Source organism: Strix uralensis, chromosome 3 (assembly GCF_047716275.1).
Source record: "Strix uralensis isolate ZFMK-TIS-50842 chromosome 3, bStrUra1, whole genome shotgun sequence".
NCBI lineage: Eukaryota > Metazoa > Chordata > Aves > Strigiformes > Strigidae > Strix > Strix uralensis.
In genome coordinates, this window is record NC_133974.1 from 89,638,504 (window position 1) to 89,666,503 (window position 28,000).

A 28,000-nucleotide genomic window follows, 5' to 3' on the forward strand; every position below is an offset into this window, starting at 1 on the left:
TGCTGGGTCATGTCCAGCTGTTTGTCAATTAGAACCCCCAGATCCTTCTCTTCCACACAGCTCTCCAGCCACACCTCCCCAAGCCTGTAGCGATGAATGGGGTTGTTGTGGCCCAAGTGCAGGACCTGGCACTTGGCCTTGTTGAAGCTCATCCTGTTAACATTGGCCCACTAATCCAATCTATCCAAGTCTCTCTGTAGTGCCTCCCTATCCTCATGCAGATTGACACTCCCGCTTAACTTGGTGTCATCTGCGAATTTACTGATGATACACTCTATGTCCTTATCAAGATCATCAATAAAGATGTTGAACAGAAATGGTCCCAACGCCAAGCCCTGAGGAACACCACTTGTGACCGGCCGCCATCTGGATTTAGCTCCATTGACCACCACTCTCTGGGACCAGCCAGCCAGCCAGTGCTTGACCCAGCAGACCGTTCGCTCATCTAGGCCATGGGCAGCCAGTTTTTCTATGAGAATTCTATGGGGAACTGTGTCAAATGCTTTTCGAAAATCCAGGTAGACAATATCCACAGCTTTTCCCTTGTCCAGTAGGGAACAACATCCTGCAGAGTAGATGAAAGTGACTGATAAACAGATCAAGAAAAGGCATCCAAAATCAAGATTATTTCCTTAGCTACTACTGATATTAGAAACCATCTTGACAGGCTGAAACACACAAGAACTTATAGTAACCTCTGTGAAAGAGAATTCAGAGATTCAAGATCAGATAAAGCAATGACTGGCTTCAATATATCTTTAAGAAAAATTTCTGAACTAGTCTTCCCAAAATCACTGCAGGAAAAGGTGTTTGGAAAATTATTTGTCTGATCTAGTTTTATGTTTTAAATTACTGCTGTTTTTCTCAGCATATTCTATCTTCTGTATGTGTATTTTAGATTGCTAACCCAGAGCAAAACTTATTTTATTTCTATTTATCATTCAGCAGAGACCAAATAGTGACTGCTATAGGAATTACACCATCTGAAAAAAAGAAATCATAACAGTAATAACTAGTTCTAATGACAGTCCCACAGAAAGTGGACATCCAGAAAGGGAGAACACTGCTAGCCAGGCACTTAAATGTAACCACTACAGCCTGGAACAGCGATGACAGCAGACTCCCCTTGGCAAAAAAAAAAAAAAAAATGTTTCTACTTAAAACATCTGTCAGATTTACATTGCCTCTTAGATGGCTGGGTCTGAAAAGAATGAGATTCTGCTCCTTTCAGATGAGCAGGAGAGTGCCACACTCCAACTCCTATGTTGGCTCCAAATATGAACTTGTTAGACCAAATTGATACAGGTTTCCCTATTAAGGATCCCCTGAACAAGCACGGAGTCTGCATAGAGCTCTGAACTCATGTCTATTTATAAGAACAGCAGTATCTTTTCTGTGACCTTCAACAACCCAAGTAAGCTCCAGCTGACTGCTGCCCAGTTGTGACCAGAGCACACTGAGGCAGTGCTGAAGCAACTGGGAGAGGTAAGTTGTCATGGAAAAATGATCACAGTCCACTTGTCACTGTCAGTGGGACTGCCCTTTGATGGGAAAAAATTACAATACTGAAAGATGGAAGAAGCCTCAGAAGTCAGGTAAGAAATGCTAAGAAGCTGAAGAGATGATGCCTTTGATAATGAACAAGAGAGCCCAGAAATTAGAAGTGGTTGCCTTGCTTTTTAGTGTCATTTTTGGCACTAGAAACAAAACAAAAGCCTTCTGTCTTTGGCTGTTTGGAAATATATCCCAAGAGGGGAACAGAAGAATCAGACTGACTGTTGGATTTCAGGAACCAATCCAGGGTTTATGTCACTACCAAATATCTTGCCAGAAAGAAGGAACTGTTAATGAGCCAACCACCTATGGAAAGAATCAGCATTGTGCCCCAGTGGGCTGCTAATGACTGTCACTGGCTTTTGTAGGTACTGGTTATACTAACATTGGACTGAAAGGATAGGCGGGTGAAATATGACTGAGCTCTGGCTTGTTTCAAAGGCATTTCTAGTGGCAAAACAGTAAAAAAAAGATGAGGAATGAACAGACAATTTCTAAAATACATTATTGCAAACTCTATCTTTTGATAGGAAAGGGATTAAATCAGTATTTTGTTGGAACAAAGGCCTGATAATTTTTTTTTAAACACACCCTTAGTACCTTAGTACTTAGCAAGTACCTTAGAATCATGACTAGAGATACAGATGCTCCTCCTTTATTCTTTGCTTTGATCAAGGGGTTTTATGTTCAGTTAGCTGTATGAATAGACTTGTTTTCATCAATCCTATTTAATCCTTGCTTCCCAGGGTTCATTTTTTGAATTAATTTGGAGAGCTCATCTTTCACATTGTACTTTGGAAACTTGAAAATAAATAAATATTGGGGAAACTGGGACACAAATTTCTGGAACTTGACAATTCAGCAATTTAAAAAGGCACTTCTTAACATCTAATTTTGTATTTCCTGTGCCCTAAATATATGTTCCCTGAAGGAGGGGTGTTATTTTTGTACTAACACCAGCACAGTGATCTTACGTGAAGCCTTTACATGTTAATTGAAAACAACAGTCAATAATAATATTTTTCATATAGCAATGCCTCTGTGATTTAAGCATATGTTCCTCAATGGTATTGCTGACACCAGACATGACAATCAAAGGTGAAAACGTTATGTAAATTCTATCCTTGGCCATATTCAATTATCTCTCAGAAACCTTGGTGAGGCAAATCAACCATGGACATATGCTATAGCAACAAATTTGATCAACTTACACAAAGGACCATTCACATTTGGTGATATTCCTAAACTACTGTAGTGTTGTTTCCTAGGATAGGAAAAGAATGTCAAAACTTCTAGTATGTTCAGGACCTTACTCAGTGTTTCTTTATAAAAGAGCTGGTGTATGTATGGAAGTGCAATAGCCACTAAAGAATTGCAGGTGACATTTTTATGTAGATGTAGATGGCTTGGCTCCTGTTCAGGTGACCTAATTTTGAAAGTCCTTGAGTTGTAAACTGGACTTGTGATGTTCTCTAACAAAACTCAAGATACAATAAAAGAACTAAGCAAAGCAATACACTGATTAAAGGAATAACGTACTTACTGGCATCAGGTTATTATTAGCTTTGGCAACTATCAAATACTGGCCAAATATAAAAATTACTCAGCTTCAAACCCATTGCTTTTGACCTTGTAATAAATAAAAGCCTTCCAAAAACCAAGCTAGACTAAAATATTAAATCCTGGCTCCAAAGGAGAAAGACAACTCATAACGAAGTGATTCTATAAGCACAAATCTCCCTGAAATCCTTGGCTGAAAATGTAGAACATGAACAATACTCTGGCTCTTGACTGTGGAAAAAACTGCTCTCCATTTAAAATGTTTGTCATCAACGTAATCCTATCTTTAATTATAATTAATGTAAGGGACTTTTATGTGCTGGAATGGTAATACGTTGCCAAGAGTTCAGCTTTTAGGAAGGCACACATTTCCGAATTACAGTGGAGATTGATCTTAAAATGGAGCAAATAATAATGTATAAAGCTGTCAGAGATTCAATGAACTGAAGACATTACAGTAGCAATAACTTAAAGTACTGACAGTCAGGAAATATTCTGAGTGACTTTTAGAAACACATGGGTTTTTTCCACCTCTTTTAGTTACTGATTTTTTTTTTCAACTTGGGCCAAAATCAATTAAAAGTATTGTTTAGATTTGTAGCTAGTGCCATTTAATTTAGTAGTAACTGTACTGCCAAAAGGTTCACCTTAATCTTATTTTAAACAGTTTACACTGATGTGTTAGCACTTGCTACTCTTCCCTTGTCAAATCAGCAGCCAGGTTGCTTGACCAGTTGCTAAAAGAGTCTGGCCAGCATTATGGTATCACCTCTTAGAATCAAAATGCATCTGACACTGAGGCCCAGGAAGCAAAAATTATTTGAGATCCACCGATCCAGCTACTTGCCACTGTTTGCCTCCAGATTTTCTCATCCTTGATGACAGCTATGCACCCAGATTATTTCATCATTGTGCTAACTGTTGAAAAGGCAGATAAAAAACTACTACGGTATAGCAAGCAGAGATTCACTCTGAAGTCCTTTCATGAGCAGTGACCAGTGAGGAACGTTTGCTCTCACAATGTAATTGTGACTGCACAGCCATGGACCTCTCCGTTTGGTCTAGGGCTGTGTCTGCTCACACTGAGTGTGCTAGTGTGCAGCAGCTGAAGTTGGTGCTCAACTTCAACAACTTCAACAGGGTCCCTGTGGTTGGACTGCAGTCCGTTTCAGTATACTTGAAAATGCAGCCTTTGCCATATTACAGTCTCAGATCTAGACAACTGTGCAAGTGAACTGTGTATACTTAGGCAGTGTTTAGAGAAAATTCTTATGCTGTATGAAGTTGCCATATCTAGCTAAAAAGACCAAGTGACTGTGAATTTTAAAGCCATTGTTGATGTTGGAGTGAATTTTGCTGTTTTATATACCTATGACATGAAATATTACAGTAAATGAGAAATACTATTTCTTCATAGATAAGTTGCCTCTTAAATCATAGTTCACCAGAGACCTGAAATATCAGAAGAAGTCCTTGCAGAATCACGTAACCTAGAATGGCAAAAGAGCACTTTGACACACTACTCTTGTTTGTATGCATAGCTAAACTGTGTGATTGTAGTATGATGTAACCACTATCAAAGTTTAATCAATTTTAGCAAAATAACAGTGATGAAGCAGTGGAACTGGCTGTAAGAAACATTTGTCTACAGTAGCAGCCAGAGACAAATCCTTGAAGTGATCTGCATAAAATTTTACCAACAACCTGGATGTCAGTGTGCTGAAACCTACATTGTTGTAACTGTACTCTGCTATCCATGTCAGCTAGCACAGAAATGTAATCATGTGATTCTTGATTTTGTGTCTGTATATGCTTCATGGAGCAGCATAATTTATCTCACCCAACTTTATCTATCTAAAGTGTGTGTATCTACTTGAAGGCATTCCTTTAAACTCTTATAACCACTCCAGTTTTCATAGATTTTTACTGCAAGACAGTATGAATGAGCTGCTTGCCTTTTATTTGGGTATGGAGGGAGGCTAAAAACTGGCTTGGATTAGATGCCTAACTAAAGTTAGGAGAAATTAGTAGCACGTTGTAGGCTAAATCTGTTATTTGCTCATATAGATTATTTATTATCCTTTGAACATCAGAATACTCAGGAGAAGTACGAATTGCCATCTTCATGCTGCATTTGGGGAAACTGAGCAAAACAAAGCTTCACAGAACATTCCCAAAAATGGTCCCTGATTTAGACAGACTGATCTGGCTTCTAGTCAAAAATCTGTTCAGCTCCAATTAAAACAGTAGCTTCTCATCAACTATGAAAAATAAGGGCAGGGTCTTAGAAAACACAAAGGTTTCTTTTGACTAAAATGATTTACTCAAGGTCATTTACGAAGTAACTAACTGACTTGAGAACAGAAACTTGATATTTCTTCACTTGGGTATATAAGACTAAATGAACAAGTCTTTTGAAAATATAGCAGGAGACGTGAATTTCATTGATAAGAAACCTGCAAAGTATTTTCATAAATATGAATAAATAAGCATACATGTAACTCAGTACTAATACGTATAAGGTTTATATGCCCTTCATATAAACTTTAATGTGTATTTCCCACAGGACTCTCAGGATCACTTTTAAAACATTACAAAAAATGTAGAATAAAAATTACAGTGGAAATGACTTGACTTATAGCTTTACTGTAGATTGATGTGTACATCTCAAGAGTGATTTGTCTGCTTGCACTGGTCCCTAGTATGTGCTCAGGAGCTGGCAGGCACACTCAGCAAGACTGGAATTCGTGAGTAACAAGAAGCTATGATCTTTATTTGCTAGAAAAAGCATTCTAGGTTTTTTCTTGAGATGACAACTGAAAAAAATCCTCAACACCCAAGAACTTACTTGAAGGCATAAATCATTTCTTTGCCAAACTGGAATTTGCATTTTCACCTATAACAAAGATTTATGAGATGTACTGCTATTGACTAAACCATTGTATTTGCAAAACAATGTTGTAATATGGGAATTTACTGTTAGCTGATTATATTTATTGAATCACAATGCTGAATCTGCCACCCTTGATGACCTGAAGTTGCAGCTGTTACCTATTCTGTTGACAAAGACTTTCCTTTAAAAATTTTCCAAGATGTCTTGGAAATTTGTCTCAGTAGCAGGGATATTTCAGCAGAGATATTGCTGAATAATTTTGCCAACTCATGACTTTTAAGCATCTAAATCCAGCCATTCTGTAATTTAAAAATGCAGAATTTTCAAAGATAATATCTCCTACTGTAGCTGCAGTGTTACATGCCTCTCAGCTTACCAACAGTGACTGAGATCAATGGGAAAAAAAAAAAAATCTGTTTCCAAGTTAGTCATGTAAACAGTTGTATTTATAAAACCTGTCACAGAGAAACGAAAAGCAGTACTATAAGGACTGCTGCAGATTATATCTAATCATCCTAGACTGAAGCTAAGGATAAAAATGTCGTCTTCATAGACAGCAACAGACAAAGCTGACATGAGGTTCCTAGACCTTCACAGACATCTTTACATGGTGACAATGAGGAAACTACAGAATTTCAGAATGCAGTCACAAAGAACTTTCCAAACATTTTGCAATATCATCCCCACAGGGAATTTTGCCAATGGGCAAAAAAGATCTATAGAATATGAACTCAAACCACAGTTAAAAATTTCAGAGAAAAAATAATTAATTTTAACTTATGTATGAGACTCTTGTTTTCAGCAATATATGCACATATAATTTCACTACAGTATTTTTTGATGTTGTATGTTGACTCTTACAGTAAAGTGTACTCCAGCCTGTGGATCTTGTTTCTTAGAACATTTCACATACTGAATGGTCTTTACACTACTTGTCTACTCTTTCACACACTGTTAAGCGATCCTTAAAGACTCTTTAGCCTGCTTATTTTTCTCACTGCTATTCCCCAAAACTAATCTAAGATTTCACGGCACTTGAGTGAATATCTTTAAAAAAAAGACAAAAAGAGATCTTCACTTCCTTTCACTGCTTCTGAGTAGCACTGCAGCAATCTTTATCAGGCACAGAATGCCAACAACTTTTGCACATGGACAGGAAGTAATTTAGCATTATGTCATAAGCCTGAAACTTTACTGTGTTCTCTTTTTTGAACTGCTTGCTGATGAAACAAAGGATACATTATGTGTTCAATGGGTCTACTTTGGCTTGGACAAATCTACACACATACAACTGTTCTACCCAATGGAGAGCTTAAACTTTGGGCTTTTTTAAATTTTTTGCTGTACAACAATTATTTAATGAATCATATCATGCTCCTTGGAATCACTTTTTCATCAATACCTTTCTTACCATTTCTAATCTACTGGGAACACATTTAGCTATGGCGCGTGACTCGCCCAAAACAGGCATTTGTGAAAATAAGAACAAGTTTACATATAACTAGCGAGATAAAGTGCAAAAACTGCTATGAAGCCATTATCATTTTGCATATTCCATTTGATCTCTCATCAGGCTTGGAGCCAAAATTATTTTGGCCAGGCTATTCAAATATGAAGCAACACGGAATATAATTAAATCAAGCTAGGCTGAACCCTAGTAAAAGATCACGCTGAACAAAATTTTATCTACAACTACTGACCTGCTACTCCAAGAACTTGTGAAAGAGAGCATAAAACTACAGTCATCCAAGGAGGTTCACCATTCTCTCTAACAACTGCTGAATATGTCTGGTAGTTCTTGAAAATTATTGATGCAGATGTTTCTCAGAATTAATTTAACATTATTACGAGGATAAGCACAGCTTTCCTGTAGCATCAGACAAGTGGCTTCAGTTAAAGTTCCAAGATTATTCTTTTGAATAGAAAAAAAAAATCCTTTCCTTTCAGCTTAAAGTTATGTTAACTCTCATGTTCAAAGGTCCCTGAATCTCAAAATTATCTGAACCACATCTTGAAACTGAAAGTGGCCCTAGCTTTATGAACAATGCATGTTTTAGCAAGAAATTCTTCTTATCATGTTGTCAACATTTCCTGCTTTTCTTTCCTTCACGGTTGTCTTTCACAGCAACATAAACAGCACTGAGGGCAGAGGTCATTTTCTTCTCTATTCTGGCTATTCAATTGGTAGCAAAAGATAATCATTATGTAAAGGAAGGGAAGCTGCTGACAGGCCTTGGAAAATTCAGTTTCATTGGCAAGGAATTTCTTCACTTAACCTACCTTTTCTTGATTCTGGCAGAGAAGACAGTCACATTCAAAGCAGTACTGGCGCATCAGTTGCTTTTGGCGTTCACTGGTGGGCATCAGTGATTCAATATAGCTGATGGTGAGCTGTGTGCAGTAACATACAAAACCAGAGTTAGTATAATATTTTACAAAAATTCCATATTCAGTGTATGTATAGCTAAGGTAACATTTTTGGATACTACATTTTTCCAGCATAAAATAAAATTTTATCTTAACAGATAATTTCCTAGAAGAAATTGACTGCTTTTATAAAGGGCGAAAAAAGAAAGCCAAAAATAATTTCCATGGAGGATCACTTTTTCACATTTCCAGATCAATATTGTTTGAAATTATTAAACTCCCACAAAATATCACTATTTCAACTTTTCATTCTCATTTGGAAGAAAAAGAAAAAAGAAAGGAGAGAGAGAAGAGAGATCAAGAGAGAGAAAAGAGACAGAAGAGAGAGTGAAAAAAAGCTCAGTATCTGAATTCCCTGTGCATGAAATCTCATTTTCTGTCTAGTTTAAAGCTTAAGTGCATATTTAGCACTGGTGTTATACAACATCCAACTGTCTCCAAAAATGCAATCTCAGGGAAGCCCCTGCTTTCTTGCAAATATATGTTTGAGCCTGAGGAAAGCTCCTCTTCTATCATACCCATCTTCAGTATGTCTGTGATGTTTCCTTTGTAAACAGGGAAGCGCAAAAGCACTGCAGTCAAAGTTGTTGAAACTATTGACAAGAAAATTTATTAAAATGATAAAAGAAAATGCTGAAATTTGTGCCATTTTCAACTCATGCTGTACAGAGTGAATTCCAATGAACTACAGAGAAGTCTGTAGTTTGTTCACTTTGACGCCTGCCAGAAGAAATTTTACAGGGCTAACCATTCATAGAGTTCTTCAAATGTTTAAAGTGCTGCACAGGTACAAACTAATGATAAGGGAAAGAATATAACAAAATAACAGCCCAGCTCAAACCAGCATTGAGTCGTACATGCTATTGAGTGATTACACTATCCACCCAACACACTTTGAAACACTCCAGAGAGGTCAGAGCTAAAAAAATCAGGTCACATTATTTCATCCCGAGCCTAGACACTTCAACTAATTGGGAGAATTTTCACATGGTTCTCAGTTAAATCATGAGAGTCCACTCAAAGAAATTACAGGAAAACCTGACCAATTTGTAGTAATGACTATGAAATCCATTGTCAGAACCTGTATTTTGCAAATCAGTTAGCATTCTAATTAAACAAGCAATTAACAAGCATATAAAACAATGCCTGATTTTTTTCATTTATTATTACAGTATAATTTGATTATATATTGAAGGAGGACTGTATTAAAAGAAGACTATTGAGATGGCAAAGTCAAGCATTTAAAATGATCATAAGCAGAAAGTCTGAGGAAAAAAATAAATATGGTCTCATAATTGAAGATAAATAGTATAATTAATGAAAGAGATAAATTAATGTTCTACAGATAATAAAAAATTAGAAAGTGTGAGAACTTTGCCAGGTTTTGCATTCTATATAATGTTGTTCTGTCCCAGCTTGTGCATGTCTGAGCAGAGAAGGGATTAGCTTCACCACTGTTGGTTTACAGCAGAACAGTCTGTACTAACCATTTACACAAGGAGCTGTAGGCTTCCCTCTGAGCTTTCTGCAGTGAATGGATGGAAATTATTTTGCCTATTTCTCTTCCACTCTTTTCTCTCAAGATCGGTCTCTTTTGCCACATTGTCTCCAATCTGTCCCTCTTCTCATTTTCTATCTTCTCCAACCCTGGACATGAGTATCATTTTACAGTCTTATTCTCCACACCTGGTTATCTGAACCTTATTTCCAGCCCTCAGTTCTAACTTCTTACATAGCCATTCTTGGTACAATAGGCTGATTTCATCAAACTGCCAGTCCTGGATCTGCTCTTCTGCCTCCCTTGCATGCCTCATCTTACATCTTTTCCCCACATTTCATCACCAACACTCTTACTCTCCCAAGTTAACAGACCTTGTTGCCCTAATCTATTTTCTTAATCATCTTCAGTGACCCCACCACCTTTGTCTTTGTTTCTTTCCCCAGCTGGTCCTACTCTGCATCCTCTCTGGTGTGGTAAGGAAGATTTGTCTCCCTTCCTTCCCATAAAGCAGTTTTCAGTCAAGCTATAGTCCTAACCTCATTCTTCAGCCATTCCAAGCCCACCTTCCCTCTCCCATCACAAGTCTCTGATCTTCATGTCTCCTTGTAACTCACAAGTGTTTTCTGTCAAAATCATTCCACACAATGGCTTGTTCCCTGCCTCTTATTCTCTGCATAAACATCACTGCTTTGACCCATGTCCTGCTGGGCCTTAGGTTCAGGTGGCACTCAGCAATAAAAGGGATTTAATCAAGATCAGGCACAGTATAAGACAGCAGGAATCTTCTAGGAAAAATCATTCATGTGAGATTAGTCTATGCCAAAATACTTAAGACAATGGTTTAAATCTTATCATTACTGTTGGACCCATCATTAGGCAGGGTTCAGTTCAAATACTGCAAAACAAAGAGATAGCCAACATTGAACATGCTTTATCTATCTTCAGCCTACAGGCTTCATCCCTTTTCCTCTTTTTTTTTTTTTTTTTTTTCATTTTTAGCATTTTTTTTCATTCATGTTGCAGAAACCTTAGAAGTAGGAACAAGTTTGAAACCAGTAATTTCTTTTTCAGAGGTTACCAAGCAGTTACAGATATGAACAGTCACATACCAACCTGCTCTGGATTAGAGCATATGATGGGGCAGAAGGAGAAGGACAAGAGGCTTCATCACATTGAAACCTCCTTTTAGTGTTTTAACAACTTAGGGTTTCTCTTGCTGTCAGAGGCCCAAGTTCAAATTCCCAGTCCTGCCAGCAAAAATCCATAACTGAAAAAGTGTTTGTAGCTGGCAGACTGAGTGGGAAAATGTAATTAGAATATTTAGAAACATGACCAACCTAATGGTGACTAAGTCTATACTAATCATTTAATCGTTTAAACATAAAAATTCTGTATTCAAGTCTCTCTCCTACACTTGTTTTAATTTTGGATCCCTTCATTAGAAGCAAGGCTCATTTAACTTGTACATATGTAGGAAATATGCCCATTTATCAAAGGTTGTCTTAATGGTATTTGCATGAGGGATGTATGGTATTAATTAAAACATTATTTCAGCTGACCAAAGCTTGCCTCTTTATTGCATCGCTTATAAAGAATGCAGTAAATCTTTTCCCCCGAACTGGAGAATATATATTAAATAACATTTATGAAGGCAGGGAATTATTAACAGCCATGAGACTTATTGACTCTCAAGACTTTCTCCTTAGAAATGCAGCACTGTCTGAGCCCTGCTTCTCACTCTGACACAGAAGTTCTTTAACCATGGGTATGGTGGTTAGTTTCTCATGTTCATCTGCCAAGTGAGGGGGATATACAATTTTCCAGTACTGCCATGCAGCACTGGACTTTATATCTGTTTTTTTGTAACAGACTATAAGCTACAAAATTTCTAGAGAGAGGATTCTGTAGAAATTTAAAATCAATTATTTTAATGCAAACAGCAGGGAAAATAAGTGAGCACTCTTGTTTTTGCAATCACGGGTCTCAGGATCTTAGGGAGGGTGTGTATAGAAATCTGTTCCTGACACAGAGTTTGGGCATATATGATCTAAATGCCTTCTAATTCAAGAAAAAATCTGGTTTCAAAAAATGTGATGTGACAAAATGTAATGTGTAAAACATACACAGATATAAAACTTCTTCTCATAGAATTATAATAACAGAAATATTACATATCTTGGTTGGAATCTATGATTTGTATTTAGAATTGATTTTAAAAGTCAGTTGCTCAGTAAGAGTGTGGTTTGTTATGTGACTTTTTGCAGAAAGATACAAATTTGCATTAACTGAACTCTGAAGCTGATGAGAAGCCATGCACCCATTTTGGAGCTCAGCTAATACACCCTGTCTCTCAGCAGGACTAATTGAGTTGAGCCATACACTGAACTAACCATAGCTACACAACTTCTGATTATAAAATAGGCAAAATGAGCTCATGTCTGCCTGCAAAACACCCGGTAGACACAGTAATTAACAAAAAGTCAATTGAAATTACAGCACACGTCTTGATGCTGTTTAAAGTGGTTATTTAAGGGTAGGGAAATGATGAAGACCTCTTCAGAGCAGGCTGCCTGTCTTTTTGAGAAAGTAAATTAGCTGATATGCTGTCACTGAAGGAGCCCCAGTGATCTCTAGGTGAATAATTTTTGCTTTCTTATAATCCTTCCCCATATCTTACCTTTCTTTGCAATACTTCATTTTTGCAAAGAAGAAAGTGTAAGAAAAGGTAATCTTTATATACTGTCAAAGTAACATCACCTAAAGTTATAAAAGCTGTGATAGTCAGCACTACAACTAACATTATCTTGAGGAGCAAAAAGGTGTTATAATTAGTTTTGAGCTGCTGGAAGGAAGTTTTAGAAAATTGTCTAGTCTTTTAAATAGGGACATGTACAATAATATCCCCACAAAAATCTATTATTTCTTTCTTCCTGCTATTAGATTCAATTATGCTCAAAAACCTGGTACAGAGTAGAGTCTACAGAGTGTTAGGAGACCCTTTCTAGCCACCTCGACACCCAGTCTATGCGTGGAGATCACCAGTTGCTCCCAAGCCTTGTCCTCCTTTCACTTCTTTTGTCCTCTCCTCTGCCTCCTATGTGTTTCATTTCCTTTATGCCAGTTGCAGGACAGAAAACACTTAAATTTAGTGGTGAACACTACCAGCTGGTCAAGCACTAGAATTTGGGGTATTTGCATAGACCCATACCACCTTAAATGAATTATAACAGAGTCAGAGCAAGGATGGGGAAGAAAAAAAGCTACCAAGCTTGAAGGAAGTTTCCTATCAGAGCCAAATTTTCACTTTAAAAATTCTACATTTAATGAGGATTATAAATGTAATTTAAACAGACTAAGTTATATAATGATAGAAATTAACTATGTTACTTTGAACATCAACTAAAGCATTCATTGGCAAAAGCCAATGGGAATGTGGTATGGTTTTGTTTAAAATAGTAACTTTCTGCCCTCAAAGAGCATGCAATTCCACAGAACCACATTAGTATAAAACCCAAATAATATACCTGAGGATAAATGCTAGTTACCGAAGCAAAATTTAAGGATCAGACACTTCTCCATCTTGCCAACTCTCAGTATTTATTATGATTGTTTTCTTAAAGTTTCAACTTGGGAAACCATGCAATTATACATGAATCCCTTCTTTCAATGCCTACAAAAAAAGTAACATTCATGACTCATGATTTCTTAGTGCTTCAGGACTGGCAACACTGCCTTTGCCACAAAAAAGACCTATAGATGGCTACAATTTTTGCATATGATTTTAGGAGTGATTAGTTTTCCAAATATACAGCACCATCAAATTTAGCACTTTCATTCTATAAGGATTCAGGCAAACATTTTCTGCCTCAGGAGTCCTGATTTTCTACTGCCTGAGATACCTTGTAGCCTTAGGATTTGAACAAATTTCAAAGCCCAAAACCAAAATTCAGTTAAAAACCACTAAATGCCACATGCCTTCCTGTCAAAACCATGCAAAGCCAACAAAATCTGCCTAGACATGAGACTAAAGCTGAACTAAAACAACTTCTATTAGGGCATAAAAACTTTTTGAGATTCTCATAGTCTTGCATGCTTTTTATCACTGACTTGATAAACACAGTTAGTGTAGCATAAGCACTCTAAAGTGTGGTTGGAGCATAAATGTTATACCCAAATAAATCTGCATCACACTGCAGAGGCTACATCCAATGTAATAATCTCTCTTCTTCTGGTTTACAATCAAAATCAGGTCTACTGGTGCCTCCCCCTTTACATAATTGTGAGAAGACCACAGTGGCCAGCCACCTCAGTCCCCTGTGTCGCTGTTTCCCCTGTGATTATAGGTGGTCAACAACTCCTTAACATGAGTCAATTGTAGTGTCCTCTGATAGAAAGCACTACAAAAGTGCAAAAATACTTTTACTTCTCACTGGCCTAGTGAACACATTGCAGTGGTTGATACTTTCCTGGCAAGTGTCCAGAAGCCCTATCAAGTTTGTTCCTGTATGGATAGTAAAGCCATAGTCCTCTTCTACTTACCTGAGCTTGACTTGCTACTTAGCTTCTCGTTTCTAACAAGCCTTCGTGCTTTTTTACTTTCTATTAATTATTACATAGCGGATCTCGTTCTGTCTAAATCTAGTGTAAGTTTGAACAGGATAAGGCAAGTTTTCTACTGCTTATAATTATTTAAGTTTTTTTGTTGCCTCATGACTGGAAACAATGTTCATCTTACACTTGAGAGCACTCTATTCAGAAAACCCAATCAGATTCCTCCCTAACATGTATTTTCTCTCCCATTAGCTCAGATCATGACCTCAGTAATATAAGTAAAAACTTGGCTCCTAACAGGTAATGTAGCTTCATGCACATAAGTGTGTAAATTCAGTACATGGCTATTAAAAAAACTGAGCTGACCCTGCTGCAGGCAAGCAGTAAGGCAGTGTGGAAAGAAGTTCTACCAAAGCTACCATGCAGAACACAAAATGAAAAGCAGTAGCAGTTGTGTAAGAGCGAAAGTAATTGGGTGTTGAAAATTAATATTAAACTGATGACTTGTGCATACTCTCATAATAATTTTCTTTTCCTTCCTCTTCCCATAACAGATCTAAACTAATGTTCACTTTGTATCTTTACTTTCTCACTTTTGCCCATTTTCGTCCTTATACAAAGGAGCAAGTACCTCAGAGTGAGAGTTTTATTTCCAGGTAAGTCAAGAGGGCACCTGGTTTAACACAGTATATATATATAAAACCTTACATGTTCCTTAAGGCAAGTTTTCCATTCAGTACCAAAACTAGAAGCAGTAGCTGCAACAGAGACACCAGAACCTGAGCTCTTTGGAAATTTCTGTCTTTATTTTACTGCCTCATTGGAGGCAAAGTTTTTTAGAAAATATAATATGCCCACATAAGGTGCAGTCATTTTAACACCTGTATTCATACAGCTGCCAATGTCACTGCAAACAAACTGGTCTTACATGTCCTGCTTTGTAACACATATTTATTTCCTGATTGCCTTACAAGTGACTTGTAATTTACACCATATCTGTTTCATCACTGATATTAACCTAGAGACTTCTGTGGGTTACAGACCACTAAGTCTAAAATTTGGGTCATACCTTCACAATTGTAGCACAGTCTGCACAGTGGTCATACCCACAAGGGAATTCTACCTCACTTCTCACTCCAGAACCACCCAGGGCCACCTGAGGGCCTCTTCCACTCTGTAAAAGCTGCTTGTTACAAAGAATTGCTTTATGAAATTTACCTAGAAAAATACATCCACATACATAAAAATAAGATAGCTTCAGAATTTAGAACTCTAATTATTAACCCAAATGCATCATAGGAAAACATAAAATCTACTGTACTTTTAAATAAACAACCCATCTTGGTGAACTGGGAAGCCAAGAGGAAAGTTGATGGCCTACTATCTTAGAGAAAGGATACATTAAAAAAGAATACACTTCATAGGGAGAAAAAGAGATACTACTTCTAAATTAGAATATGTATGCCCTTGATCTTCCCAGTGTTTGAAGCACGGACATGAACCGTATTTACATTAGGTCATGATTTTGAAATGACCAACAGCTAGGACTGCATAGGTTATTGGTGCATGCAAAGTTACATATATACACACGTCTTCGCAGGCCTTACTAAGCAAATTCAATATTGTATTGCTGCAAAAGATGTTTACTTTGACATGCTTACCTAGCCACAAATTACTGTTTTCAAAGTAATACAAATACTGTCATAAAAACAAAGACGAGAATACCTTAGATCAAATCAGAAATCTCTTGAAAGGGGTGTTTTTAAGTATTTTCTAGTGAAATGTACAAGAAAACAAACTTTGTCTTGCTACTTCCACTGTCAATGAAAGTTTTACTACAACAGTATGGTTGCAGCCTGACAAATGCTTATTGCTGCAATGACTTAGTGAACGCTGCATTCCACCCAGAAGTATTGTAAGTGCTTCCATCAGGGTAAAGATGTTCAAATACAAACAAAATGAAGTGCCTAGAGGAGGACAGGATGAACAAGAATTTATCAAGACTGCTAGTGATTTATGAGAAGTAATGATTATGGGGCCCAGGCAGTGTGAAGAGATGATTCTATTTATCATTTTCCCTCTGATAGCTATGTGCTAGAAAGTGGCATCAATATATCATCAAAATATTAAGCTGGTGGCCCTGCAGTCTGGAATTTATTTAGGGAGATGTCATCGTTGCAGGTGTCTGTGATGGAAGGGAGGACAAGTTAATTACCTCTTCACCAATCTGGATCTCTCGGACAGAGCGAAGTAAAAGCTGGTATCCTTCAAAAACAATCACGCAGTTCGGGTCACAGCTGTGGTTCAGTAAAGACATGCTGTGAGGGGTGGTAGAGGGGGAGAAAGAGAGAAAGAACTTTACAGAGGAGCCTCCACTGCCATTCCCATTTAATCATTTAAAAGTAGCTAACATGATTACATCTGAAGTATCAAGCAATTAAGTTACGAAACAAATAAAATCCCTGGTAAATCAGCTGCTCTTGGTCAGGAGAGGAAAATTAATGCTTAGAAGATTGATATTCATTGCTAATAGGAGCCATGCCTGGATCTTTTCACGTGTTTCTGCCTCTGTACTCGGGGCAGGAGGGAGACAATGGCCTCCCCCTGACTCCCAAGAGAGGCCTGACTCAGGGGAAAGGACAAGGCAGGCAAGCAGGGAACAAGGCAACCTGGACAGTTCAGAGCAAAAGGTTAGTACCTTGGGACTGTGTTTTATTTCTGCTGCTTCAGCTCGGTTCAGCTCGGTGACCTTGTCAGTCACCCTGACCGTCAGTGGAATCGCAGCTCAAAGGAGCAGCAATCAACCTGTATTTCGTCTCAAGCAGAAAATGGAGTATACTATGTCCCAAAACCAAAGTACTTGGTGTACAGAGTTGAAAGAAGAGATACAGCCATTGACTCTGTTTTACACATATTTTGGTTCAGCCTCTGTTCTTGTGGCATGTGACAGCTGAAGCAGCAGAGCTCATTGGGGAGCTGCTGCCACCCCCCAGAGACACACACTGGTGGATCTCCTGACACAGACGTGCCTTTCCGCCTTTTTTGAAGGAGACTGTTACTGTTAAGAACAACATCAACAACATCCGCTATGTACTTTTGAGGCCCATGTTTCATTAGCTGAGAAACAACCGACTTTGCCAGGCCAATATCAGTCCCATTGCAGAAGTGGGGCTGATGGTTCTTCCCCTATGGGAATGACCCATTGAAAGAAAAATTCTGGCATCATCAAGCTGGAAGGAGAATTTCTGGCTTACCCAGCTCCTGGTGGCCTCTTTGCTTTCCTTGTCTGCCTGATTCAGCAACTCAAAATCCCAACTGTCCTTGGCAAAATAGAGTATGTTGCCGAGGGTTAAAGCCCTGCATCAAACCATGTTTATTCAGTTCTTGACTCTTAAAGGAGCTGTCAACAAGAACCTGACTCTTTTGATATCCTTTCTGGTCTATATAAGAAGATATCTGTGGTTAATCTCCACATGAACCCAGTAATGTACACTAGGAGAGAGTATCCATTTCACTTATTGTGAGATCACTGGGCATACTCCCAAAGCTGCTGGCAAGGTGGTGCAGAGGAGGACCACAGGTTTTTATCTATTTTAAAATATATTGGGATGTGAAAAATATCAAGCCATGCAACAATATACAACCTCTTAATGAGACTAAACAAAGCACTTTTAATCAAATTTCATCTTGTGGAAACACTAGTGGGTTTGATGACAATTTAATCTGGAAGCATATGAATTCATCTGGAAGGACATTTACCTAGGCTTTTGGGAACCACAGATATAAGTTCACAATTTTCCCAGCTCAGAGTGATTTGCTACGGCAAAACTCAAACTGCTCTGAACTGACTTGGGAATGAGTCTCTTGCATCCCTTGGCAGTGCATTATCACAGAACATAGATAGCCACTTTCTTCGCAGTCAGGGGCTTTTTCTACCAAAATAAAATATTTTTCTAATAATAATGCTCCAAAATAATGTTCCATTTTTCCCAAGTATGTGAAAGGATTTGTTTCCATTCCACTATGAAATCAAATGGCTGTTCTGTACTTTTCATAATACTAATTCCCATGTCCTCCTAACTACCTTTCCCTTATACCACAATGCAGGTCTCAAGATAATAAGTGTCCTTAGTCAAATCTTACACTTGACATTAGTAGAAAAAAGAAACAACAGTGACAGGCCCACTGAAATATTGACAACATAGTTCAGTCGTACATTAACAAAAAATTGAGATGGTAAAATATGATTTTGAACTATACATACTAATTTTCCACATAATAATTGCAGGTAAGTAATTCTATGAAGGCAAAATGTTCTCTGGTACGTACTTCTTACCTAATACAAATAAGAAATTCAAATAGTAAGATCCATCTCTCAAGGGGCTTATCTTTTCACCTTACTGGTTTCTTAGTTATGTCAATTTACTAATAAATGTGTTCAATCTTTTTCTTTTAATTGCCCTTTCAGAAGTCTCCTGGCTGCTAATATCTGTATTCTAAAGCAATGTTGAACTGGTTTCCTTCTCCTAGTCCCAGTCACACATTCTTTTATGTCAGGATTTATTCTTACTTAGAAAAGACTACCATCTCCATAAAAATAAAATATAAATACGTATCTTATTTAAACTGTTTTAACTCTCTAATCAGGACTATTAAGAATGCTTTCAACTCAATCACATTTTTATTCTTGTTTAATTTATTTGCATTTCCCAGTTTCTCATTTAGACATGTTACCTGCTGCTTTGATGGCCCTTACAGCTACCTAGGAGAAAAGGAAAAAAACTAACATAGATTTTGCCTGTGAATGAAACAGTGTCCACAGTACCTGGGATACAGGCCAACACCAACATCCTGCATCTCTCCATTACTGATGGTGAAACAGTTACAGGTCACCTGTAAAAACAAGGGAAAAAATCCAGGATTACCAGAATCATTTGGAAACCCCACACTCAAGTGAAAAAAAACTTTCAAAATAAAATGAAGGGGCAATTGGTAATTGGATGAGAAACATTCAAGCCCAACACTGGTGCTCTTTCATTTTACAGCAATCACATCTGGGACACACTCTCCTATAAAACAGCAGTCAATTAAAAGCAGAAATATTAGTATTCTGCAAAAATGTGGGGTTAAACACATGCAGAGGCCCTACTTTCTTGTCGAGGGGGGTAAAAAAAAGCCACTCTACACAGAGACTGAGAAGCTCAGCCCAGAGACACCATAGCAGATGACAGTGACTGCTGATGAAAAGAGTGGTTATTTCCATGCAGGGACTCTGCTGAAGCCGGGCTGTCACAGCACTTTTTAATGAGTACTAGTGGAGCCCAAAGAATATATATGGGACAGTTTTGAAGTAAATAGCAGCCTTGACTGTGGCAACCTTAAATGGGCATAAAGAAATATGAAGACTGTGCAACAGCATAACTTTCACATTGCGCATATTTTGGTTTGGATGTAAAAGATCCTACAAAAAAGCACGTTCAAATTACCATTCAAGAGAAATATAACCTTTCATTTAATCTCAGATATTCAGCTTGATAGTGTATTTCTCCCTCATACAATCAATACAAAGCTAAAGTGATTTTAGAAAAGAGTAGAGAAGAATGGAAGTTGCTTGCAGGTAGATATAGCCATGCCCCAAACTATCAGACTGAAGTTTCTTCATGTTCAACTCAATGATAGATCAGCACTTTGTAAATGATTAGCAAATATCATTTTCATGGGCTTAAACAAGGACCAGAACTGATTTCTAATGCATTTTTTAAATATCTGAAATTTTTTGGAATATCTGGATTTGTATTTTTTTTTTTAGATAATGTTAGTTAGTTATCAATGAGATACTAATAAAATACTTTATGTAGAAAAACACTGCATGATACTGCATATACATGAAAAGTCCCCAGACTCTTCTGCATAACATTAGATTATTAATATCATTAATTCTCATTAGAACAGAAAATGAGTTAGAGTAGGATTTGGCAGACATGAAAATGAGATCTGAAATTTGCAGTTTTATCCATAGAGTAATTGCCCAGAACAGTAAATGCACACCTCTGTTTTAAAGAGGTGCACTGAACAATTTAATAGGATACCTTATCCTATAAATTCACAAATTATTATTTATGAGAGCATTAACCATAAGGTGAAAATGAAATCCTCTTTCAAAATTTCTCATAAATTCTGGCAGCAATGTTAATTTGAATAAATGTACATGCAGTAGGGCATGTGTTTTTTTTAATGGTTAGACAATACTTTGATTAGTCTATTATTTATGTAACCCATTCAAATGTTGCTGATCAATTACCAAAAGCATACATCTTAATTATTTCTTTCCTGCTGACATTGGATATAAGTGTCAGACAACTTCTGAGCAAAGATTAGTCCATTTAAAGTGGCAATTATCCTGGTTCTAAAAATATTGACTTTATTTTTGTATTTATTGAAAAAATAATGCCTTCCAGGTAAAAGAGAAAGAAAGCCAGATTATGTGGACCTTAGCTCTAATGGATTATGAAGTAGCAGAGGTCAAACATCTCTGAAATAAATGAATCCCTCTTCCTTGCAAATCTCCTATTATTACCATAAAACTGTTTATATTAACAATATTGAATTTTGATCACTGTAGAGTTATAGAGAGTGTTTCATCATTTTCTATTAAAGGTTTCTATTTTGTTCTGTGAAAAGTTTTACACACAGAAGTCACAATAATTTTATTTTTTCCTTTTCATAAACATGCATTACCTTTTTGTACCAGGACATATGTGAAGAAAAATGTGAGATGAATGGATGCTCTGAGAGTCAGACATCAATAGCTTCTTTCAAGAGTAGTTCACTGTGAGGCACTTTTTAACCTCTCCATTTTAGATATTTTCACAGTATGCAGTTGCATCGCAATATCCCAGTGAGGTAGTGAAATACCATCTAATTTCTAATTATTTGCAGCTTCAAATATGAGACTGAGAATCTGAAGTACACAGGGCCAGATCTAAAAAGGTATTTAAGTATGTAAACACAGGCAGAAGTCTAACTGGTCCCATGAATTTTGAGCTACATGATTTTGCACACAATCCTACCAAAGGCATAAGAAGTTTCAGGTGCTCTGAGGTTTGATTAACCACCTAGAAGACAATCTTCCCCCCTTTTAAACTCAGCTATGAAAAAGAACAGTGATACACATATAAAGTGTACTACAGATAGTAACCTTTGTTATGGCTGTTTTCTGTCCTCAGCAAGTGAAGAGGGAGGAATTGAGATGGTGGTGGTGGGAGGAAGAACTCGTCATTTACAGTGTCAGAAATTCTGATAAAATTACAATCTTTCACAGACAGGTAGCAGCTGGTAACAGGTGTCAAATATGAAATCTCCATAGTCTGTCAACTGAGGATGGGATTGTTTGTTTTCTTTTAGATTTATTATAAAGTCTCTGAAACATACTGAATCTCCTCTACATTTCTATTTATGTAAACTTTTAAGAGGTTTTAAATCTCAGAGTTAAAGATCAGTCCTACCAAGGGGATTTCTGAGATTTCAATCCTAAAGTCCACAAAAGAGTTGATGTTGTAGACCACACCTCCCAACAAACAAAAGGCAGAAGGCATTTCTTTTACAGAACATGTGAATAAAAATCCATTTTCCTAGCTCCCCAGGATTCACAGATGTAGCTCAAATAACAGCTAAATCTGGAGTATCTAATACTGCTGCAGGAAAGCACAGGTAAACAGCTTGTTCCTGAGGCAATAATTTATGGATCAAAACCTACTGGGACTGGAGGTGAACTAACTTCACTTTTAGGGAAAAAAAACCCAAGGCAAAACAAACAACGTCTTTCTCATGCATTACAGTATTTCTTTGAGGTTTCACAGTCACCTTGTATTGTCTTTTTTTCTGTCTTAAGTGACCCACCTTATTCCTTATACTACAATCAGGTTCTGATTCTGTGTGATCCCAGATTTTAAAAATAAGAAAGAATAAACAATTCTCAGTAATCTGGCACTTCAAGAAATGGGTTCTTCCTCACAAAGATATGGCCCTTGTCATCTTAACTCCTGCAGAATCATTTATTTCAGTTATTTAATTTGTGCTGTTGTTCAGCTTGTCCCTTCTGATTCCTCTAAAAATTCCTCTCTATCCAGCTACGCAGCACTAAAACTGCATAGCCAGAGACAGAACAGAGTACTCACAGGGTTTGTTATGCCCACAAATAAGGAAAAATGCCCACATATTTCAGAACTTCAAAGTTGGGAAGTCGAATTCCTTGCGATTTCTAAAATTTCTGAAATAACACATCTCCCAGCATGAGAACCTAGGGAAAATTCTCGGGGGAGAGCCACAGGCTTTTCAAACCTCTGCAATGGAAAACTTACTTAGGAGTATCCTAGAGCTCTCAAGGCTTATCATCATAGCCTGACTGGCCATACATTTCACTAACAATTTAAAGAATCAATTCTCAGTGTTTGAGTTGGCTCCATGGCAATAAATCCTGCAAGTTTATTTAAAAGGAAGTGCTATTTCAAACAACAAACAATATTATATAAGATGATTGAATTAGAAAAATTTGTTCTTTTGAGAAACTGCACATGCTTTAGAGAGGTATCCTGTACTCAGTAAGATAACCCAAGAAGAAGACATAATCTATCCCAGCCTAGTAAACACACAGAGAGCAAACCAACTTTACTGACTGACCATTATTCTCAGCCATACTTTATCAGCAAACCAAAATTACTGAAATCTGTTAAATTTTATTTCCTCTCTGAGTGACATATGAAAACTCTGCAAATTTACTCCGTAAGGAGGTTTCTGTTCTCAAGATGTCTAGAGCTACTGTCTGAGCAATCTCTGTCTGTGCCAGACCCACAGTCTAGTGGACAGCCCTGAAGATTTATTTCGGTGTTTGCATGTGACAGGGTATGAAGGCTTGAATTTGGCAACATACTGATTTGAATTTGTTTTCCTTTTCAGACCTCATTCATATTGTTTTATACTATGGATTTGCATGGTTAGATAAAGCAGACTCAGACTTGATAGCAGGACATTGCAGATTTGGGATTTTGGACACTAAGACAATGAAAAATGTCAATAAGTGAGTAAGAGAAAGAAAATAAATCATTATTGGCTAACACTTGCTGCACAGATCAAATTACAAACACTAGGACTAATAATCGATCATTGTGTCTCGACGTGTTCCTGTACGTTACTGCAGCACAGTGAGACAGCTCTTACAACACACGTAAGAAACCCTCACAAGAAGGATTACCAAAGGGTATAATTGTACTGGTAGGGTCAATATCATTTTCAGCTTTGATATACAATGACTCCAGCCATCTCTGTAAATGGTGTGTCACAGCTGGTGTATTCTAACCCACCACCAGGAAGAAAACCATAACTAACACTTTTTTCCCTAATTTATGAACCCAACGTAATGTAAATTAAAGATATTAAAAAACCCTTCATGGATTATTAAGTTTCTCATTCACACCAAAGCTGGCTGGGTATTCCTGGTCATTGGCAAATATTTAACAAAACATGCTGTAACCAGTTCTCATGTTAACAGGCTTCTCAAGAGACTCAAACATTATTCAGGAGGAAGGGGTGGGCAGTAAATGCTATGTGAGTGGCATACTAATTCAAATGACCAAGACATTCCCCAGAGACCTTCTAGCACCACTACACCCCACTACAACTCTGTACCGATAGCTCTTTCCCACTGGAGGATGAACAGATACCAGGCACAGATGGTTGACAGATCTCAAGTCTGCTAATGACTTCATTTGGCACATGGAGCGCTACAGCAACAGTGCTAAACATGGCAACAGTGCTTAACTGTAAATGCACAGTATGCCATGGCAGTGACAGACCTGTCAAGCCCCTGTTTTGAGTGTATTCCACTTGTTGTTCATGGCCACAGCCCAGGACACCCAGGCTTCCCATGCAGGCAGAGCTTCTTGCTCTGAAACCTCAGCTCTGTCCACTGGACAGGGTATTGGAGCGGGAGAGAGGAAAGGGGATGAGGTGGGAAGACATCTGCTACCAGAATGGTGTGCTGAAAGGAGACCTGTTACAAGGCAGATTTGCAGACTAGATCTTTGTGGCTTATATATACACCCTTGTATGTTTTACTAAATCAGGAAATTTGAATCCAATTCTGTGTTGCATTGTGCTCAGGACCTACCTACTGGCTTCCACAGGAGCCACAGAACCAAAACTAGATGAAAGAGACACCAAAAGGATCAAAATAAACTGAGAAAAAAAAAGATTCTTGGGTGTTTTGTTCCATCAAAACATATTAGAATGGCTTTGGGAAAGTTTTATCTTATTGAAATTTTCAGACTAAGGAATGGGGACAAGTAGTTAATTGTTTGTGATAGTTCCTCAGAAGCCAAATTTCACTGCAATACCATGAAATTTGGAGAAGTTACATTTCTTTCACACCATGAGTGAATATGCAAATATTTCAGTTTACTTCAATAATAATCCATCCTATTAATCTCTTGGGCCAAAATGACAATGTTTTGGCTGAATTAGAGACTACCAATACTTCAGAGCTAGTTACAGCAAAGATGTGTATTTCCAACTGTTTTCTTAGTTCTTCATCTTATGTCTTTGGAGATCTCTCTTCATAACTATCAATTTTTCAGGCCTTTTTTGCTATCCTAGCACATAAAAGTTTCTGATGAGTATGCAGAACACAGGTATCCCTTGCAGAGAGCTGTCACCACCTAGAAGGCAGCAAAGCAGAAATTTGGCCTGACATTAACAGATGATTTAATGCAAGTGTGCTTCAGGCATCCCTTTTTAGTACTCAGCTAAGTGGTGCAATTTTGACTGGAATGGAATGAAAATAGGTCATGGCAAATTAGCTCCTCTCTTCTTAACCCCACACATACTTCTCCAATCTTTCAAACAAAAATATTTAGCTATGGAGCAAACATATTTGATTACTAAGAATGTCAAAGCCATCATTACTAGGACAAATGTTATGTTTGCTATGGGCACTTTTTTTTAAAGTCTGCGCAAGGTGTAGTTACAAACCTGAGACCTGAAAAGATAAAGCCCGAAACATGCAAAAATATTGCATTCTTTGGGTAAAACAAAATATCTTGAAGTTTTGTAGAACTCCCATTAAAAGTTTTGTGCAACCTGTCCTAACCTTTTCACAAATTTCTCCTCTGAAAACAGTCAGCAAATCTCATGTTCCCTTTGGTGAAATTCTAGCTTTTACTCAGCTCTGCAAATGTTATTATTATTACTGCTTTTTGGAACAGAACTGAAATGCATCTATTTCTGGTGCAGAACTGGAGAGAGGGAGCTGCAAAGCTGCTAATGGATCATATTACAGTATGCTTGCAGCATTTGGCATTATTCATTGGAGTGGGGCAGAGGCATGACATCCTTCTCTTCATCCTCATTTTCCTACTGGTAACTCCACTCCTGTGAAATGGGGCAGAGTTATTAACTTGATTTCAATAGCCACTGCATACCTGCCTATTGAAAATAAACTGCTTGTTTATTGAATGAGATCAAACTTCATGGGCATCCAGGAGTGGTTAACTGACTTTGTATTTATCTTGGCTATTTTGTTACAGACAGCTGTTTATCTGCTTTGCAATGGTATATTAAAAAAAAAAAAAAAAAAAAAAAGGTTGGACTTAATATGAAAAATTAGGCTGAGATTCAGCTATGGTTGCTGGTATGAAAATTACATAGGCAAAACCAAAACATTAATGAATTAAAGTTGTATAACTTCAGCTAGTAATACAGGTGGAATAAATTACTATCTGTCATCTCCTTCCATTACCCAGATGATTTCCTCATACCAGACTCATAATTGCTAAGCAGCCTAAATTAGGTGAGATGAAACCTAGCCTAAATGTTTCAGGGTTTGCCCACTTTATTATCACAGATGCAATATAACTGTTGTTCCTTCTGGAGGTGCTTGTTGAGCTAGACCTTCAAGTATATTTACCTCTTGAAGTTCATCGACCATAAGTCTTTGGATTTGGTCTGCTGGGCTTAGTGGATTTTTGCCTTTCTTTCCTGTTCTCTTTTTCATTCTTTAACTATTGCCCACAAATATCTTCTCTAGTGGGGGAGGGAGGGATGGGGGAAGTGAGGGGAAGATGAAAACTTTTTTCATACCATTTCTTTAAAACTGTTTCCACCAGGAAATTTCTGAAAGGACAAAAGCTGAGAATGTTTGAAGAGGAGGAAATTTCAAAAAGAGTACAGCAAAAAAGAGAAATGTCTCTTCAAAAACATGGTGGCATGAGTATTTTTAGATCTTAAAAACTTAAACAAACATAAATAAAAGGTTTGATTTTGAAAATTCTTCTGAAAAGAGCAATAAAAAACCTAATCTTGCTTAATTCAGAAAAGTACAAAGCATTTTTTTGAGAAAAACCCCACATTTTTTCTAATAATTTTTTCATAAGTAGCATGTGGTTTTTGAACCAGCTCTAGTCTCACTTTGCTACTTGAGTTACAACTTAAACCAGAGATGACTGGGGAGTTTTAGAACGGAACCTAAGACCTTTTTTTTCTTAGTATGGTAAAAAAAATACAGAAACCACTCACGCCAGCATACAACACTGTAAACCTGTATGTATCCATGATCACTGCAAAGCAAGGCTAACTACAACCTGCTTTGTCTTGTATTAACCAGACAAAATCTCAGGCTCTTGTAATGTTTGCACATCAAGGCCCCAAAGAACAATGATATCACTGCCAGTTCCTTCCATTTTTCTTATGCCCTTTCCTTATAGAAAAACTACTTTTTCTTTTGACATACAGTTTTATAAAAAGGAATAAGTATTGTTTTTTTATCAAATCATTTAAGAAAAAAAATTTAAAAGTATTTATTTAGATAAAATTTATTTTTCAACTACTCCTATCATTCAAACTGGGTGACATTACTACTTCTAAAAATCAGTGGGTCAGACATACCCTTTTGTAAATCCATCACTGTCAATGGTCTAAACCCCTCTCTCCCCATTAAAGGCCTTTGGAAATCAGTAAGGCAATCGGAAATATCCACTATGTTCTTGCAGGTAGCTGGCAGATCAAACATCTGCTGAGAGCAGGTCATTTAAATTAGAGGCAAAAGTATAATTTCAAAATTATTCAAGCTTTTCACAAAATTCCAGCATAGAATTTCATAAATAAAATACTGTCCTTTTAAAGATTTTTAGCACTTGATGAGCATATGCCTGCAAAATGCTTTTGAACTCACCCTTTCTCCTTCCTTCCACAGACAGCATCTGAACAGTGCGGTCAGGTACGATGATGGACACTGCTGTACCACAGGAGGTGTTCTGCATGAAACAGGCTAGAGCTGCCTGTGGCCAGTGAAAAGGAGTGGACTAGCAGCTGATATTCACCAAATATATTAAGTCCAGGTGGCAATTCGAAGTTTAATAGGACAAAGTAAAACTGTGAAACAAAAAGCCCACTATGTATTTAATCCTGAAACACTGAAATACCCAGCTGATTGCTGTAATGAAAGGTCTTTTGGGAAAAAAAGG

The 28,000-nt window shown here is 37.4% G+C and overlaps 1 protein-coding gene and 1 long non-coding RNA gene across 4 annotated transcripts in view; one reads left to right on the forward strand and one right to left on the reverse strand.

Annotated features, from left to right (window-relative positions):
• The window catches only part of SMYD3 (SET and MYND domain containing 3), a 431,626-nt gene that overhangs the window by 68,601 nt on the left and 335,025 nt on the right, over positions 1–28,000 (reverse strand). For all 3 annotated transcript variants that reach the window (XM_074863269.1, XM_074863271.1, XM_074863270.1), the window contains 3 exons: positions 19,312–19,379; positions 16,702–16,804; positions 8,288–8,398 (listed from right to left, as the gene is read on the reverse strand). In XM_074863269.1, coding sequence (XP_074719370.1) covers positions 8,288–8,398; positions 16,702–16,804; positions 19,312–19,379 — 282 coding nt within the window. The remainder of the gene's footprint in view (positions 1–8,287; positions 8,399–16,701; positions 16,805–19,311; positions 19,380–28,000) is intronic.
• Positions 1,537–27,920, forward strand: LOC141941107 (uncharacterized). Its single transcript, XR_012628222.1, has 3 exons — positions 1,537–1,595; positions 15,041–15,142; positions 27,730–27,920. It is a non-coding gene; the product is annotated as an uncharacterized LOC141941107 (long non-coding RNA).